Genomic DNA, 12,701 nt, shown 5'->3' with positions numbered 1-12,701 from the left:
CTAAAAATGACATTCTAGCATAGGAATATGTCTGCTTATCCTGTAGTCCCTTCCATTTATATTAGCCTCACTCTAGGGCTCGCCAGCCCCAGCTCAGTCCAGGAATCAAATGCTCTGAATGGCCTGGGAAATCCTAGTTTCTTTGTGTAAAGTTCATCCCTTCCTTTCTACCTCTTCCAGGCTTCGTGCCTGTCCCAAGCTTTGGACCATTCTCTCTCTGGCTCCAGTGCCTTCCCCTTGGCCTCTGCCCTTCCTGTATCCTATAGCCCTCCATCCTGGAGATAATGGACAGCAGTGAGTGCGTCAGGGGCATGCTGATTTGCCTGCGGTGGCCTCTGAGGATCTGCTCCTTATAGAACCTCGCTGAGGCGCCCCTGGAGGCGGCCAGTAGCTCCTGCCCTCCCTCCCCAACTCTCCTTCTCACTTACACCCTGATGCTTGCTTGCCTCAGAGCCCAGGGGAAAGTACCCAGGTACTATCACCACAGAGAATATACTTTATACTTGGTAGGAGCGACTGTCCGAGGAGGGGGACTGTGGACTGGAAGCGTCCACATAGTCCTCTCTCACCCTCGTCTCCAAGCTGCAGAACAAAGTTGGAAGCCTGTTCTAACCTCTCGGCATCTCTGTCCCAGGGCGTTTGCTGGACTGCCCTGGGAAACGTGGCTCAGAGGGAGGAGAGATGCGAGCGTGCGTCCCTGTGTGTTAAACAATGCGGTCATAGGAGAACCCGGAGGAAAATGGACTTGAACTCATGGGCCCTGGGAAACAAGCAGCTATTGTACCTGAGGGAAAGGAAATGCAGGTCCCCGGGCTGTGTGACGGGGCAGGGCAGTGGCTCCCATGACTAGGAGTATTTTCTCATGACACCTTATGGATAGCCAGAGAGAAGAGGGCCTGGTGAACATTTCATCTGGCAGAAGGTACTAAAAAAACACATCATTCATAAAGAGCTAAGTGAGAGCTGCTTTGCTCAGAGGGACAAAATCTCTTCCTGTCTGTCTCTTATGGCCAAGGTCATGGTGGATATGGGGCCAGCCCTGAGGCAGCTAAGCTTCATGAACCTCCCAGTCTGTCAGCTTTTCTGGTTGTGAATCCCTGCTTCCCCAAGCATGTTGGTGGGTAGGATAAGTCAGTCCCTTCGTGCTGAGGTGACTTTCTGGCCTAGGGCTGAACACACCTCCCTGGAAAAAAAAGTTAAGGGAGGAAGGCTTCTCTCCGCCCCCTGTCCCTACTCTGCCCTCTCCTCCCTGTGCCTTCTTGATGCCTGGAAGTTGCTGGAGGTGGGGGATGCAGTGTTACTGACTCTGAACGTTCCTTGAATTCGCTGAGATGTAATGGACAGTCATCTTCCCAGTGTGACTTTGTGGTCCCCACACTTAGGGCCATTAATAGCTCTGATTTTGCAAGTAGGGAAGCTTCCGGGGCCTTCTTCCCAGTAAGGGCTTATAACACCAGACCCCAGGGAAGATCAATATGTCAGGTTCCAGTTGAAACGGCTTAGGCTCAGGAGCCTGACTCTTCCGGGGGAAAGTTCTCCCCTTCCATCCCTGGCCTGGCCCTCTTCCGTTAGGGTGGGCGATGCAGGGGGATTATTTTTCAGTATTTCTGGAGATTTGAGGCACAGTGAGACATCACAATTCCTCAGAAGTTCCGGTTACTGTTTATGTCTAAGTCCCTGCCTACTGCCAACGCCACAGAGTAAACAGAGGTCAGATCATTAGCAGTGACATCACAAGAGAGAGCCTGGTCACCCTCACACTATGAGTCTGAACAAGTCCTGACCCTGACCGTATGGAGAGGAGTCCCCTCACTAGTTTCCCTGATAGTTCTGTAGAAGAGGAACGGTATGGAAAAGTGCCTGCATCTGTGGACTAGGCCCCAAGGCCAACTAATATAAAAAAGTCCGCTTTCGATGGAGGTGGAGAATGAGCAAGTCAGGCCACATAGGAGCCTGGCTGTGACCCAGATGAAGACTTCCACAGAGAGGGAGCCTGGCACTCAAGTCCTTTGTTGCTATGATTTGTGTGTCTTTCTGTGGCTGGGAGACTAAGGTTGTCTCTAGGTTCTAATGTGAACAGGAAGGACTTGGGGTGCGTGGACCCTACGCGTCTTAGACAGAAGGGCAGGCACTAGAAGTTTCGGTGCAGGGGTGGGAGCAGCTGCCAATAGACAAAGAAGGGAGAGATGAGAGAGGCAGACAGAAACCACAAAGATGATAAAGGGGGACTTTGGAGTGAAGGGTTGGAAGAGGCATGCTGCTCTGGGTCCCTGAAGGGCAGATCCCAGTCACCTGCCCACATCTCCTCTGAGCTGAGTCTCCAGGACTGGACCCACATAGTATTTCTGGGTGGTATGGGGGCCCATACTCTGTGCCATCCTTGGGATTCAAGTGATTCAGTCCGTGTGTTCTTCGGCCACTAATCTGGTTCCTGGTTGGATGCATGCTGGGTGCTTCAAACTACACAGACCATGAGAAGAAAATGAAGCCCACGCCGGCTTCATTCTCTTCCCCTCCATGGCTGTATATCGGTTGCTGGGGTCCTCCTGGACCAGTGCGGATGCTTGGGGAGGCTTCTGACTTCTGAACCCATCTTCCCACTGGGCTGCCTGCCTTGCACGTGGGGGCCGGATGTGCTAGCTGGGGGCTACCAGACCAACCAGACTCGGTTATTTCCCATTTCCCTCTTAGCTCCTCCCACGTTGCCCCCGACTACTGTGGGTGCCACAGGCCTAGTGAGCAGTACTGATGCTACTGCTCTTGCTGCCACCAGTGAAGCCACTACAGTCCCCATCATCCCAACTGCCGTACCTACCACCATCGCCACCACTGTCGCCACAACTACTACAACCACTGCCGCAACCACCACTACCACCATCACCACCACCACCACGGAGAGTCCTCTCACTACCACCATTGGGACTAAGATTCACGAAACCGGTATGGTGCATTGCCCATGCTCCTGGCCCCTCTGAGCCCACCTCCTAGTTTCTCCAGACAACCCCAGACTTCTCCAGCTGAGCGGTGGGCTCTGGGGTGATGTTGACTAGTCCCACCCATGCTTTACTTTGCACACAGGGCCCAGAGTTCCCACCCTGAGCACACAGGGGTGGTCGCCCACCACTCAGCACTCCTTATGTTAGTCAGATCCTGCCGTTCTTCGACAGAGAGAACTTCAATCGTATGCCAAATCGTCAGCTTAGGGATGGGCACTCAGGAACAGATGTGGTGAGAAGGGAAGGTTCTAGTGGTTGTGCGCCTGGCCAAGAGAGCTTCTGGCTGCACCATGTTTGTCCACCTCTAGGGCCAGAGACTAGAAGAGAAGGAGGGAGTGGCTGTCACGCCATGCAGCTTTGCTTCTGGATCCCCTGCCCCTTCCTTGCACCTCTGTCCCCAAGGAATTCTTGCTGATATTTCTTTTCGAAAGTTAGAGCATGCAGGAAACTGTTACCAGGTCTTGTTTTAGTGCCCAACAATGCTCCATTTCTTTTCCATACACCGCTAAAATGTATACCTGGAGGAAGAACTGCAGGAGTTCTGGGATGGCCTTTAGGGTCCCTAGACTTTGAGCATAGAAGAGCCTTGGAGAATTCAGTCATTTCTGAATATCAAGCATCAGTCTCCCATTATCGTAGAGCAGAGGGTCTCGACCTTCCTGGGCCCAGAGGGCAGCTGAAAAGACTGCCAGGAAGTGTCCGGGATGCTCCCATTCCCCCAGCCTCACTGCCTCCCAACACCCACTTCTCAGTCTCTGGATGTAGATGATGCCCCTGTTAGTATTTGCTCTAACTCAACAATGTGGTGTTAAGTGAACCTCAGGCAGAGGCAGTGATTCACAGCTGATGTGTTCCTCAGCACTTGGAAATGCTGATGTGTTTTACAGGCACAATGCTAGAACATAAACATGAAATTTGGGGGGAAGTCAACCCAGGAGATGCCTTCTGCACAATCAGATGCTGTCAGCGCCTTAGGGACTGCTGCCCTCTAGGGCATAGTGAAGCATCTTTTTTCAGGCCTTTGAATCCTTAAAGTGCTTTGAATTCACAGAAGTGAGCCAAGAATTCAAAAACAATGAGTCTTGCTCCCTGGCAATTCCTGACCTAGAAACATCACTCTTAAATCAGGCAGGACTGGCCCCGTGACTCACAGCTCAGGTTTAGACCCCGTCTGAAGCTGCAGAGGGCCTGGCCACAGCCCTGAGAGCTTGGGGACAGCTGTGAGGTTTCTCAGCTTCCCAGGAATCTTTTAGATGAAATTCATCTTCATCTTGTCTTACATCTTAATATGCAATGTTTCATAACACCTTTTCAGGGTGTCGTCCTTTGTGTTGTTTTTAGATTTGGGTGCTACTCCCTAGTTTTGGTGTGCTAGGAATCCGTGGAACAGTGCATGCTAATCATAGCCTCCTTTTGGTTTCAAAAGTGCTGAGCGCTCACCTTCACGGTCCCCTCCTCTGAGCACCCCAGTTCTTTAGCAGTCATCATCCGGACCCTTCTGTATGGTTCCCACCCCAAAATCATCTCGGTCTCCCATTGCTTGGGCTTTTCTTTTCTCTGTGTGTGTATGATGTGTGTGTGTGCTTGCATGCACATATGCATGCATGAGTGTGCATGCCTGTATGTTACTGCACGTATGTTAGTATGTGTGAATGCAGGGCCGTACATGAAGACGGGAGAACAACCTTGAGAGTAGGCGCTGGCTTTCCAACTATCTGGATTTGAGACAGGGTCTCTGGCCCTTTGCTGCTTGCTGCACATGCTAGCCTGCGAGTGTCCACCTCCCATCTCTTGGTCTGCGGTAACAGACACGTGTGCTTCTGTGTTCAGCTTTTATTTGGGCATGGAGATCCGCACTCAGTCTGACAGGCTGGCACGCCAAGCATTTCACTCACTTCCATCTCTCCCTAGCATCACCCTGCTCCTCATTCCCTCAGTTTGGCTCAGTATCACCCTAGGGGTCAGGCTGTTTAGGTGCAAAGTTTCGAGGTACAGGGTCCAGAGGTAAGGAGCAAGAAAGATTCCCCCAAATCAGGACCATTCAACTTCGTGACTATTACAAGATCCTTGAACTTCCAGGACGAGTGAATTACTAAAGCAGCCAGTGTGATCAAAACGGAACACGCAACAGAAAAGAAACCTGGCTCCCTCCCTCCCAGGCAGCAGGCCTTCTTGGCACCAGTAGAGCCTTTTTTTCAGCCCCTCACTTGATGCACATTGTGTTCACCTGGGGCAAACAACACCTGACAGGGTTGCAGTAGGAAAAAAAAAAACACAACACTTCTTTGAAGTGAAAATCGGGAAATCTTTTATCACTTCCTCAGCCCTGCAGACTCAATCACATGTCAGCTAGATAATGAATAAATGCATCGCCAATATACTCTATTCATTTAGACCTGACAACCCAGTTGGTGACAGTGTCCGCCCCCCCCCCCCCCGGCATTCTAATTAAATATGCAGGAGCCACGTTTGTAAAGCCCTCGAACTACAAGCATCCTTGCAATTCCTTTGCTGTTCCATCTTTGCTGGTAAATGTGGTAATCAGGCTTCTGGGACTCTGGCATCTGAAGGCTACAGCCATTCTCCTGCATGTGGGCTACGGTTGCAGACAGCACCTTGGCTTTGATAAAGTGGCTCCCAGCCCCCCGGGGGGCCTGATAATTAATGTCCTCTCTGTTATGAGGCGATCAAGCCTCGGCGGCTCTCAACAAGCAGGATTCCCCTCATATAGAGGACACTAAAGGGCTGGATGCCCAGGAAAGCTCATCCTCTTTTGGTCCCATCTAGCCTGTGTCAGGGACATCGGCTCTGACTGTACCAGGGACCCTGAGGGTCTAGGGCACAATACAGGTCATCCAGGCTCTCATTAACCCGAGGGCCTCAGATCAAAGTTACCCGATTAGTATTCTCTAGGATCAGGAAGCCAGGGGGGTTTCCCTGTGTTTAGTCACTCATACTAACCCATTCTTACATGATTTTCTTCTGGTGGTGCTGGGGATGGAACCTGAATGCCCAGGAAGCATCCTGTACTGAGCCATATGCCTGCAGCTCCCCTCCTTCCGGTTGAAGGAGGAAAGCCTCCCCCCTCCACCACCACCACGCCCCCGCCAGCATCCTGACCATGGGGCTATTTCTTTGCCTCTTTCCTTGCACGGTTCAAACTCTGACAAGGGATCCAAAGAGGAATAAACCCAGATTAGTGTTTCAGGTGGTAGGGCTGAAAACCCGCCCTTGTTCCTAACCCCTTCCTGTGAGGAGTGAGAAACAACTTCCTGATCCCCGTCACCTGCAGACAGGTTCCCTGGCTGCTGCTCCTGGGCATCGCTGGGTACCTTTGGCCTGGCAGTCAAGACTGCAGCCTGTAGCTCTGTTGGGCCCAGAGTAGCACAGCTGTTCCTGACTCCTCCCTTTCCCAGCAGACTCTGGGTGTGAGAGTATGCACGTGTGTGAACCAACGTGCCTCTCTGAGTCGCCTGGGCTGCCTGCCTGTCTCCTCACCACTAACTCCTCTTCTAACCCGTCTGCCAGCCCCCGATGAACAGTCCATTTGGAACGTCACGGTGCTCCCCAACAGTAAATGGGCCAACATCACCTGGAAGCACAATTTCAGGCCTGGAACTGACTTTGTGGTTGAGTACATCGACAGTAAGCATTGCTATGTGGGGTGGGGGTGGCGGCAGTGGTGCAGCAGTGGCGGGAAGTGGTAGATGCCCATTAAGGAGATCCTGTTGAGGTCCCCCAGGCGTAGAAGCCTTTTAGTCTGGCTTCATTGTGGTCTCGTGAAATCGATCTCTGCGAGAGAGAGCAGAGGTAGAAGGAGCAGACTTGCACAGGAAGGGACTTCCAAAGCCATTAGCGAATGCATGTGTTGTAGAGGGTCTGTGGACTGTGACCTGCATCCACTCTTGTCCAGAATGAGGATTCTGAGTATCCGAAAGTGAGCCGGGTCTCGTTTCTGAGTTACTCTCCTGCCTGAGACTCTGGGTGTTCTGATTTCTTTGCTATATGGTCCCGGGCACAGACCTGAGCTGCAGTGGCTCTCTGTTCACAGAGTAGTGGGAAGCAGCAGACACAGACCAGACAGCCAGTGGTTCAAGATGAACTGGGCACTCTCTCAGAGCTTGGGATTCAGACAGACAAACACACAAACACCGAATGGAATGCAGAAGGTGGCAAGGGCACCTGGTTCTGCAGGGCGAAGCCCACACCTCTCTAACCTGTGCTAGAAGCAGTGAAGCCAATAAGCTTCCAACCAGAGAACACAGCTGAAGTAGTCCCTCTCCCCAAGAACTCTCAGGAAACGAGACCCTGATGCTGGGTTCTGTGATCAGAGGAGGGCTTCAGATCCTCAGGGTCTGCAGTCCCTACTTAGGTCTGGATGGTTTCCACTTCCTGCCACCATCCTTCCCTCCCACAACCCAGAGACATAGCTATGTTGTCTGACGTGTGACTTTGCGATGTGGCAAAGAGTTAGAGGCGAAACCAAGAGAATGAGGTGAAAGCCAAGGATCCTGTCTCGCCTCTGTGTGAGACACTAACCATGTGATGCGTTCACCAGCATGCTGGCTCTCCAGGAAGCCCTCACACAGAAAGCAAGTCACTTCCAAGGCAGCTGACATCCGTCAAGGCCAAAGCAGCCAGTCTTGCTATGCCTAGTGCTGAGGCTGGTGAGGAAGGGAGACTTCAGGGGAGATTTCCCATGAGAGTTAGAGTTGCATGCTGGGGCGCCAGGGAGCTGCCTGTTCTGTGTGGTGGAATGAAAACTCTGGGAGCCTTAGCCCCCTTTCCCCACCTCTCTGCTTTTGACAGGTGAACAGGGACCTAAACACTCTCTCCAGCTCCTGGTGCCTGGCTGTAAGCTGACCTAGGTTTCTGTTCCCCAGGCAACCATACGAAAAAAACTGTCCCTGTTAAGGCCCAGGCCCAGCCTATACAGCTGACAGACCTCTATCCCGGGATGACGTACACGTTGCGGGTGTATTCCCGGGACAACGAGGGCATCAGCAGTACCGTCATCACCTTTATGACCAGTACAGGTGAGAGGGGATCTGGCCTTGCCATCCCCCGCAAGCATGGGCATCTCATCCTCATCCCCAGCTTCCTGCTTGTCTCTTCTTGGGAACAGGTCTCATCTCCACCCCATTCCTTGCCTTGCATGGCGTGCCTCTGGCCTGCAGGAAGTCAGAAGAGTCCGGTGTGCATGCCTCGGTGGAAAGCAAGGCAGGCTCTGGGCCAGGGGGGCTACGTGGGAAACAAAGGACGGAATAATGAGGACAGGGGATGCCTGGTTCCTCACCATGTCTAACAAAGAGCTCAGTGCATGCACTGTGTGTGAGGCCCAGAGAATGCCAGAGGGTCTGCACCACTGTTTGGGAGCTTGCTCTCTCCAGACAGAATGAGGGGAGAGGGCAGCCCGGGGTCTGGGTTCAGAAGTCTCCCCAGCATCCAAACCTGGGATCAATGTGTGTGTTGTTGCCTTGCCGACATCAGTGTGTTTTGTTTTTATTTAATGTCACTCCAAGTTTGTCCTGCCTAAAAGTGAGTAGGTTTGGGCTGTTGTTTCTGATTTTTAATCATGTTAGGACAGGATGACAGTCTGGCTCTGTAGGAGCTTCAGCCTCGAGAGAGAAGCATCATCTTTAGAGCAAATGGCTAGGTGACCTGGAGCCCTAGGGACCTAGAAGGGGCCGGGCTTAGACATTTCTTTTCTGGTGGGGGTAGCTGGGAATCTCCAGAGCACAGAGGCTCTTGTTTGTCTGTGGGTGTGGGTTTGTGTGTATCTTTCCTATCAGAGACACAGCCAAGTTGAAGCCCTGGGGCTAAGCGGAGGTAGGGAAAGGGATTAAGAGAGAAAAGGATCAGCCTTCGCCTCTAGGGATGGCCTAGTCAGATGCGGGTTATTAGACGCACAGGATGGGGGAGCCCCACAATGATTTATGTGAATTTCTGAATGCTGGCTTGAATATTCATGACCGTTCCCTCGGCCAGCCATATGAGGCCAATGCTGGAAACTTGTCTGTAGGGAGCCACTGTCCATCTGCATCCCAACTCTCTCTGCCTCTGCTGGCCTGGCCCCTCCTGGTGTGTCTTCCCTGCTGTGCCTCTACCAGTCCAGCCCACAGAATCTGAGTGTGCCGTTCCTTGCTTAAGATGAGCCAGGTGCACTCGGGCAGGGCATCTGAGTAACCAACCAGGCCGTTTTGTTACACGGGAAGCCATGCGTCTGGGCAGCTGACAAAGTAGAACAGGTAGCTGGACTCTGACCTGGTTGGAGATCCCAAACTCTTGGATGTGTTGGATTTTGTTTCTTTATAGACTTGAGCCTAGCTCATGGGTAAGAAGCAGAGATGATACCTGAGGGTAGAACTTCATCCTAGAAAGGCTGGAGAGTCCAGCACTGCCTGTCTTGAGAGCTCTGCCTCTCTGGTGCTGTGGATAAGGACCAGAGAGAGCCAGGGAGAAAAGGACCAGACCCTCCCTTTGGGTTTGACCCAATCTTTTTCAAGTATTAAGCATGCAGTATTGGAGGCTGGGGGTTGAATAATGGCTGCTGATACTTGGTTCTGAATATTGTCATCAATACCTGTGTTTCTTTCCCTGCGCTGAATCTGGAGATGCCCTGTCTGCTTCCCTGCCTTAAGATCCACAGAAGCGGGTAGCATTCACAAGTCCTCCCAGACCCCTTCTCAGGCAAGCTGGAGCATCCACACTCAGTCCCCTGTCTCTGAGTTCAGGCTTCTTGCTTCCTCCTAGGCCAGCTAAAACTGTGTGCAAACCACACACAGAAAAGAAAATGTTTTAAGTCTCTAAAGTCTGCGTGTGCCTGCAAACCTGTGTCAAAACAGTTTCCTGTAGGTGGACTCCAGAGGCAAGTCCACACAAACCCCCAGATCTCTATGTTTCATCAAAGCACAGCTTTCTGAACGTCGCTGGGCCCCTACCACCACAGGCCGTCACTTTAGTCTGGAGATGACATGCAGCCGTGGTTCAGGAAGGAAGGAGAAAGGACTTCTGGGGATGCTGGCAGGATTTCTAACCCTCAGCAGAAAGATCACACTGGGAACTCAATCATCCCTTGTTAAAGCATCTGAAGCCAGATACAAATACATGACCCTAGATGTTAACAGGCCCATCCGTGCTTCCCCACTGGGACGCTGGAGCTGGCATAAGCATTGGAATCAGGCGGCAGACAACGCGGACCTCATGGAGACCAGGGACACTGTAGGATGGACAGGGTGTATGGGGGAAAGGTGACATGGGACTGGAGGAAGGACAACCTCACTGTGTGTAAGGAAAAGTCGTCCCTGTTATAGTAGTTGCTCATCCATTTATAGAGTGACTTTCAATGATGAGCCTGTTGTGTATGGCCAAGCCGGATTCCTCCAGCCACACATGGGAGTCCAGTGAACTGTCTGGTTAGCTAGTGAACTTCCCATCTCTTAAAAACAGGTTGGAGGTTTCATGAAGTTTTCCAGGGAGAAGTAAAATTAACATCTGCCCAAATTGGAATTGGCACCAAGGCCCACGGAATGACTCATTCGTGTTATGTTTGAATAAAATGAGTTTGTTAGCAACCATTTGAAGAGAGGTTAACAACTATGGACAAATGCATTTTCCCCAAGTTGCCAACTGCCCCTAGTACCAAGCCTAACACTTGATATGACTCTGAGTCTCCAGCAGGATTAATGCAAATGTGATTTTGGTGCACCGCCCAGGGTTAAGGCAGTATAGGCGACTATAGGCTCAGTCAACGTAAGGCACAGACAAAACTAGACTGAGAAAGTTATGTTTCTGTATACTCCGTTCCAGTCTCAAAAACATTGCCCAACCCTGGGAAGGCTGGCTAATTTTGCAAAGTGTGGTATATAGATTAATTAGATGGAAGCTTGCTCCAAGGCAGTCCCTCTGGCTGCCACAGGGAAGACTAGTCTTGCTTCAGGTATGGCTTAGAAGGCTGGAATATGGATGCTTCTAGTCCAGGGCAAGCGGCATTTGGACTTGGACTTATTAGGAAAAAGAGCAGCTCCTGTCGTTTCTGGTTGGAGGTGGGAAGTATGAATGCTGTCTCTGGAGGTTGATAGTGTTGGCGTCTCCGGGCCAGTTCCACAGATCAATGAATGTGGCGTTGGTGGTCAAGTATAGTACCTCTGGAGCCCCACTAAAATGACTTGCTCTCAATCTAAGCTGAGATCGTTCCATTGTTCTACTGCTTTCTATTCTTGAGGAACCAACTTACTTTGTAGTAAGGTGTCGTCAGTTGGTTTTGTGTCTGAGGTTCGCAAAAATTTGTATTTATTTATTTTTTTTACATTTTCCTATCAACTCTGAAGCTACATTTCAACTTTGCCTGGTACTGTCAGGAGGGGAACTCTGCCTTTGCTTTCTAAACTGCCCCTGTAACCACTTTCCCCAGGCCTCATGACCTTCTTTCTGAAGAGAAAGGGCATGTCGTGGAGATGTCTGCCAGAGTATCAGAACAAACACAAGGAAGATGGGGGTGCAAACGGGTCGTTGCAGAGATGCAAACCAACCTCTCTGCAAAATATGGGTGCCACTGTCCAAACACAAGTGAAGTAATCCCCTCACCTACTGCCTAGGCATGGTACGTAGAAAGGAGGAGCCATGTGGCCACTGGCTGGTGTGGGGTCTCAGTTTATCTTTCTTACCTTAGGATTAAGTGACTGTGTTGATCTGTAAGTAGTCACTGCTCACTCATATTACGTGATCTCATTATCCTGCGTACTGGGAGGGTCCCGACACCCTGCTCTCAAGACTTGTAGGCGTAAGTCACAAACAATGCCACAGCAGTTTGGAATTATAATTAATAGGGTAGTATTTATTTAAAGGGGAAAAAACTTACAGATCACCGTCAGCCCTCTGTACAACCAGGAAGGGAGTCTAGTCGCCAGCCGAGCAGGAAGTGAAGAGAGCGAGAGAAGGAAGTGGCCGCTTTTTTAAAGGGAGAGAGACCACGCCCCAATGGGCTGGTATCTCAGCGGCTATAGGCTGGAGGAGCGGAAGGACCTCCCGCAACAAAGACTGGAGCAGCACAATTGGAAACGAAACAATTAAATGTTCATTTGTGTGGAATAGGGAGAGTGAGAGCCTAGTCCAGAGAAGGGGTAGACTGGGGCCCTCACAGAGGATCTGGAGGGAGGAGAGAATGTGAAAAGTGCCAGGTGGCAGTCTAGAGTCTTAGGTGGTATGGGAACAAGGCACGAAGAAGGCCAGACAGGCAGGAAATGAGGGAAGCATTGTCTGAATGGCATGTGGGAGTGGTCCCACTAGCCCTGCTGCACCCGAGTACTGACATGCATGGGTTAGGTATATCAGTATCAAGGTTGTTTTGGAGGGCTTGGCAACAGCCCTTAGATGTAGAACATGCATGGAAATTCAGGCCAACAGGTTAGGGAAGAGTGTTGAACTCACAGCTGTGGAGTTGGCTGTGGGGACAAGGGATGATTAAAAGGATTGCCAACTCAAAGTCAAGGCTTGCCTGAGGTCAGAGTCAGGGTGGGGAGGTAGATGTGGGAGAGGTCAGCTCGCTCGAAACAGTAACTGAGACATGGCTGTTACAGCACCATGAAGCCAGCTTCCTGTGAGGAGCCGACTTGGCAGGACTTGGAGGCCGTGAGAGATGGTGGATCCACTTGATCAGAAACCAGGGCAGGACTTGGAGGCCGTGAGAGATGGTGGATCCACTTG

At 51.3% G+C, this 12,701-nt stretch overlaps 1 protein-coding gene across 18 annotated transcripts in view; it reads left to right on the top strand.

The window, feature by feature from the left end:
• The window catches only part of Nfasc (neurofascin), a 160,378-nt gene that overhangs the window by 136,763 nt on the left and 10,914 nt on the right, over window positions 1–12,701 (top strand). For 9 of the 18 annotated variants that reach the window (XM_026779881.1, XM_026779882.1, XM_013346721.2 and 6 more), the window contains 3 exons: window positions 2,692–2,940; window positions 6,525–6,641; window positions 7,880–8,032. The exons of 7 other annotated variants lie outside the window; for them this stretch is intronic. In XM_026779881.1, coding sequence (XP_026635682.1) covers window positions 2,692–2,940; window positions 6,525–6,641; window positions 7,880–8,032 — 519 coding nt within the window. Of the gene's footprint in view, window positions 1–2,691; window positions 2,941–6,524; window positions 6,642–7,879; window positions 8,033–12,701 lie in introns of those variants that run through there. 2 more of the 18 variants (XM_026779885.1, XM_026779884.1) reach the window with 2 other exon arrangements.

This window comes from Microtus ochrogaster, chromosome 6, assembly GCF_000317375.1.
Source record: "Microtus ochrogaster isolate Prairie Vole_2 chromosome 6, MicOch1.0, whole genome shotgun sequence".
Lineage (NCBI taxonomy): Eukaryota > Metazoa > Chordata > Mammalia > Rodentia > Cricetidae > Microtus > Microtus ochrogaster.
This window is presented reverse-complemented; position numbering and strand designations above follow the sequence as displayed.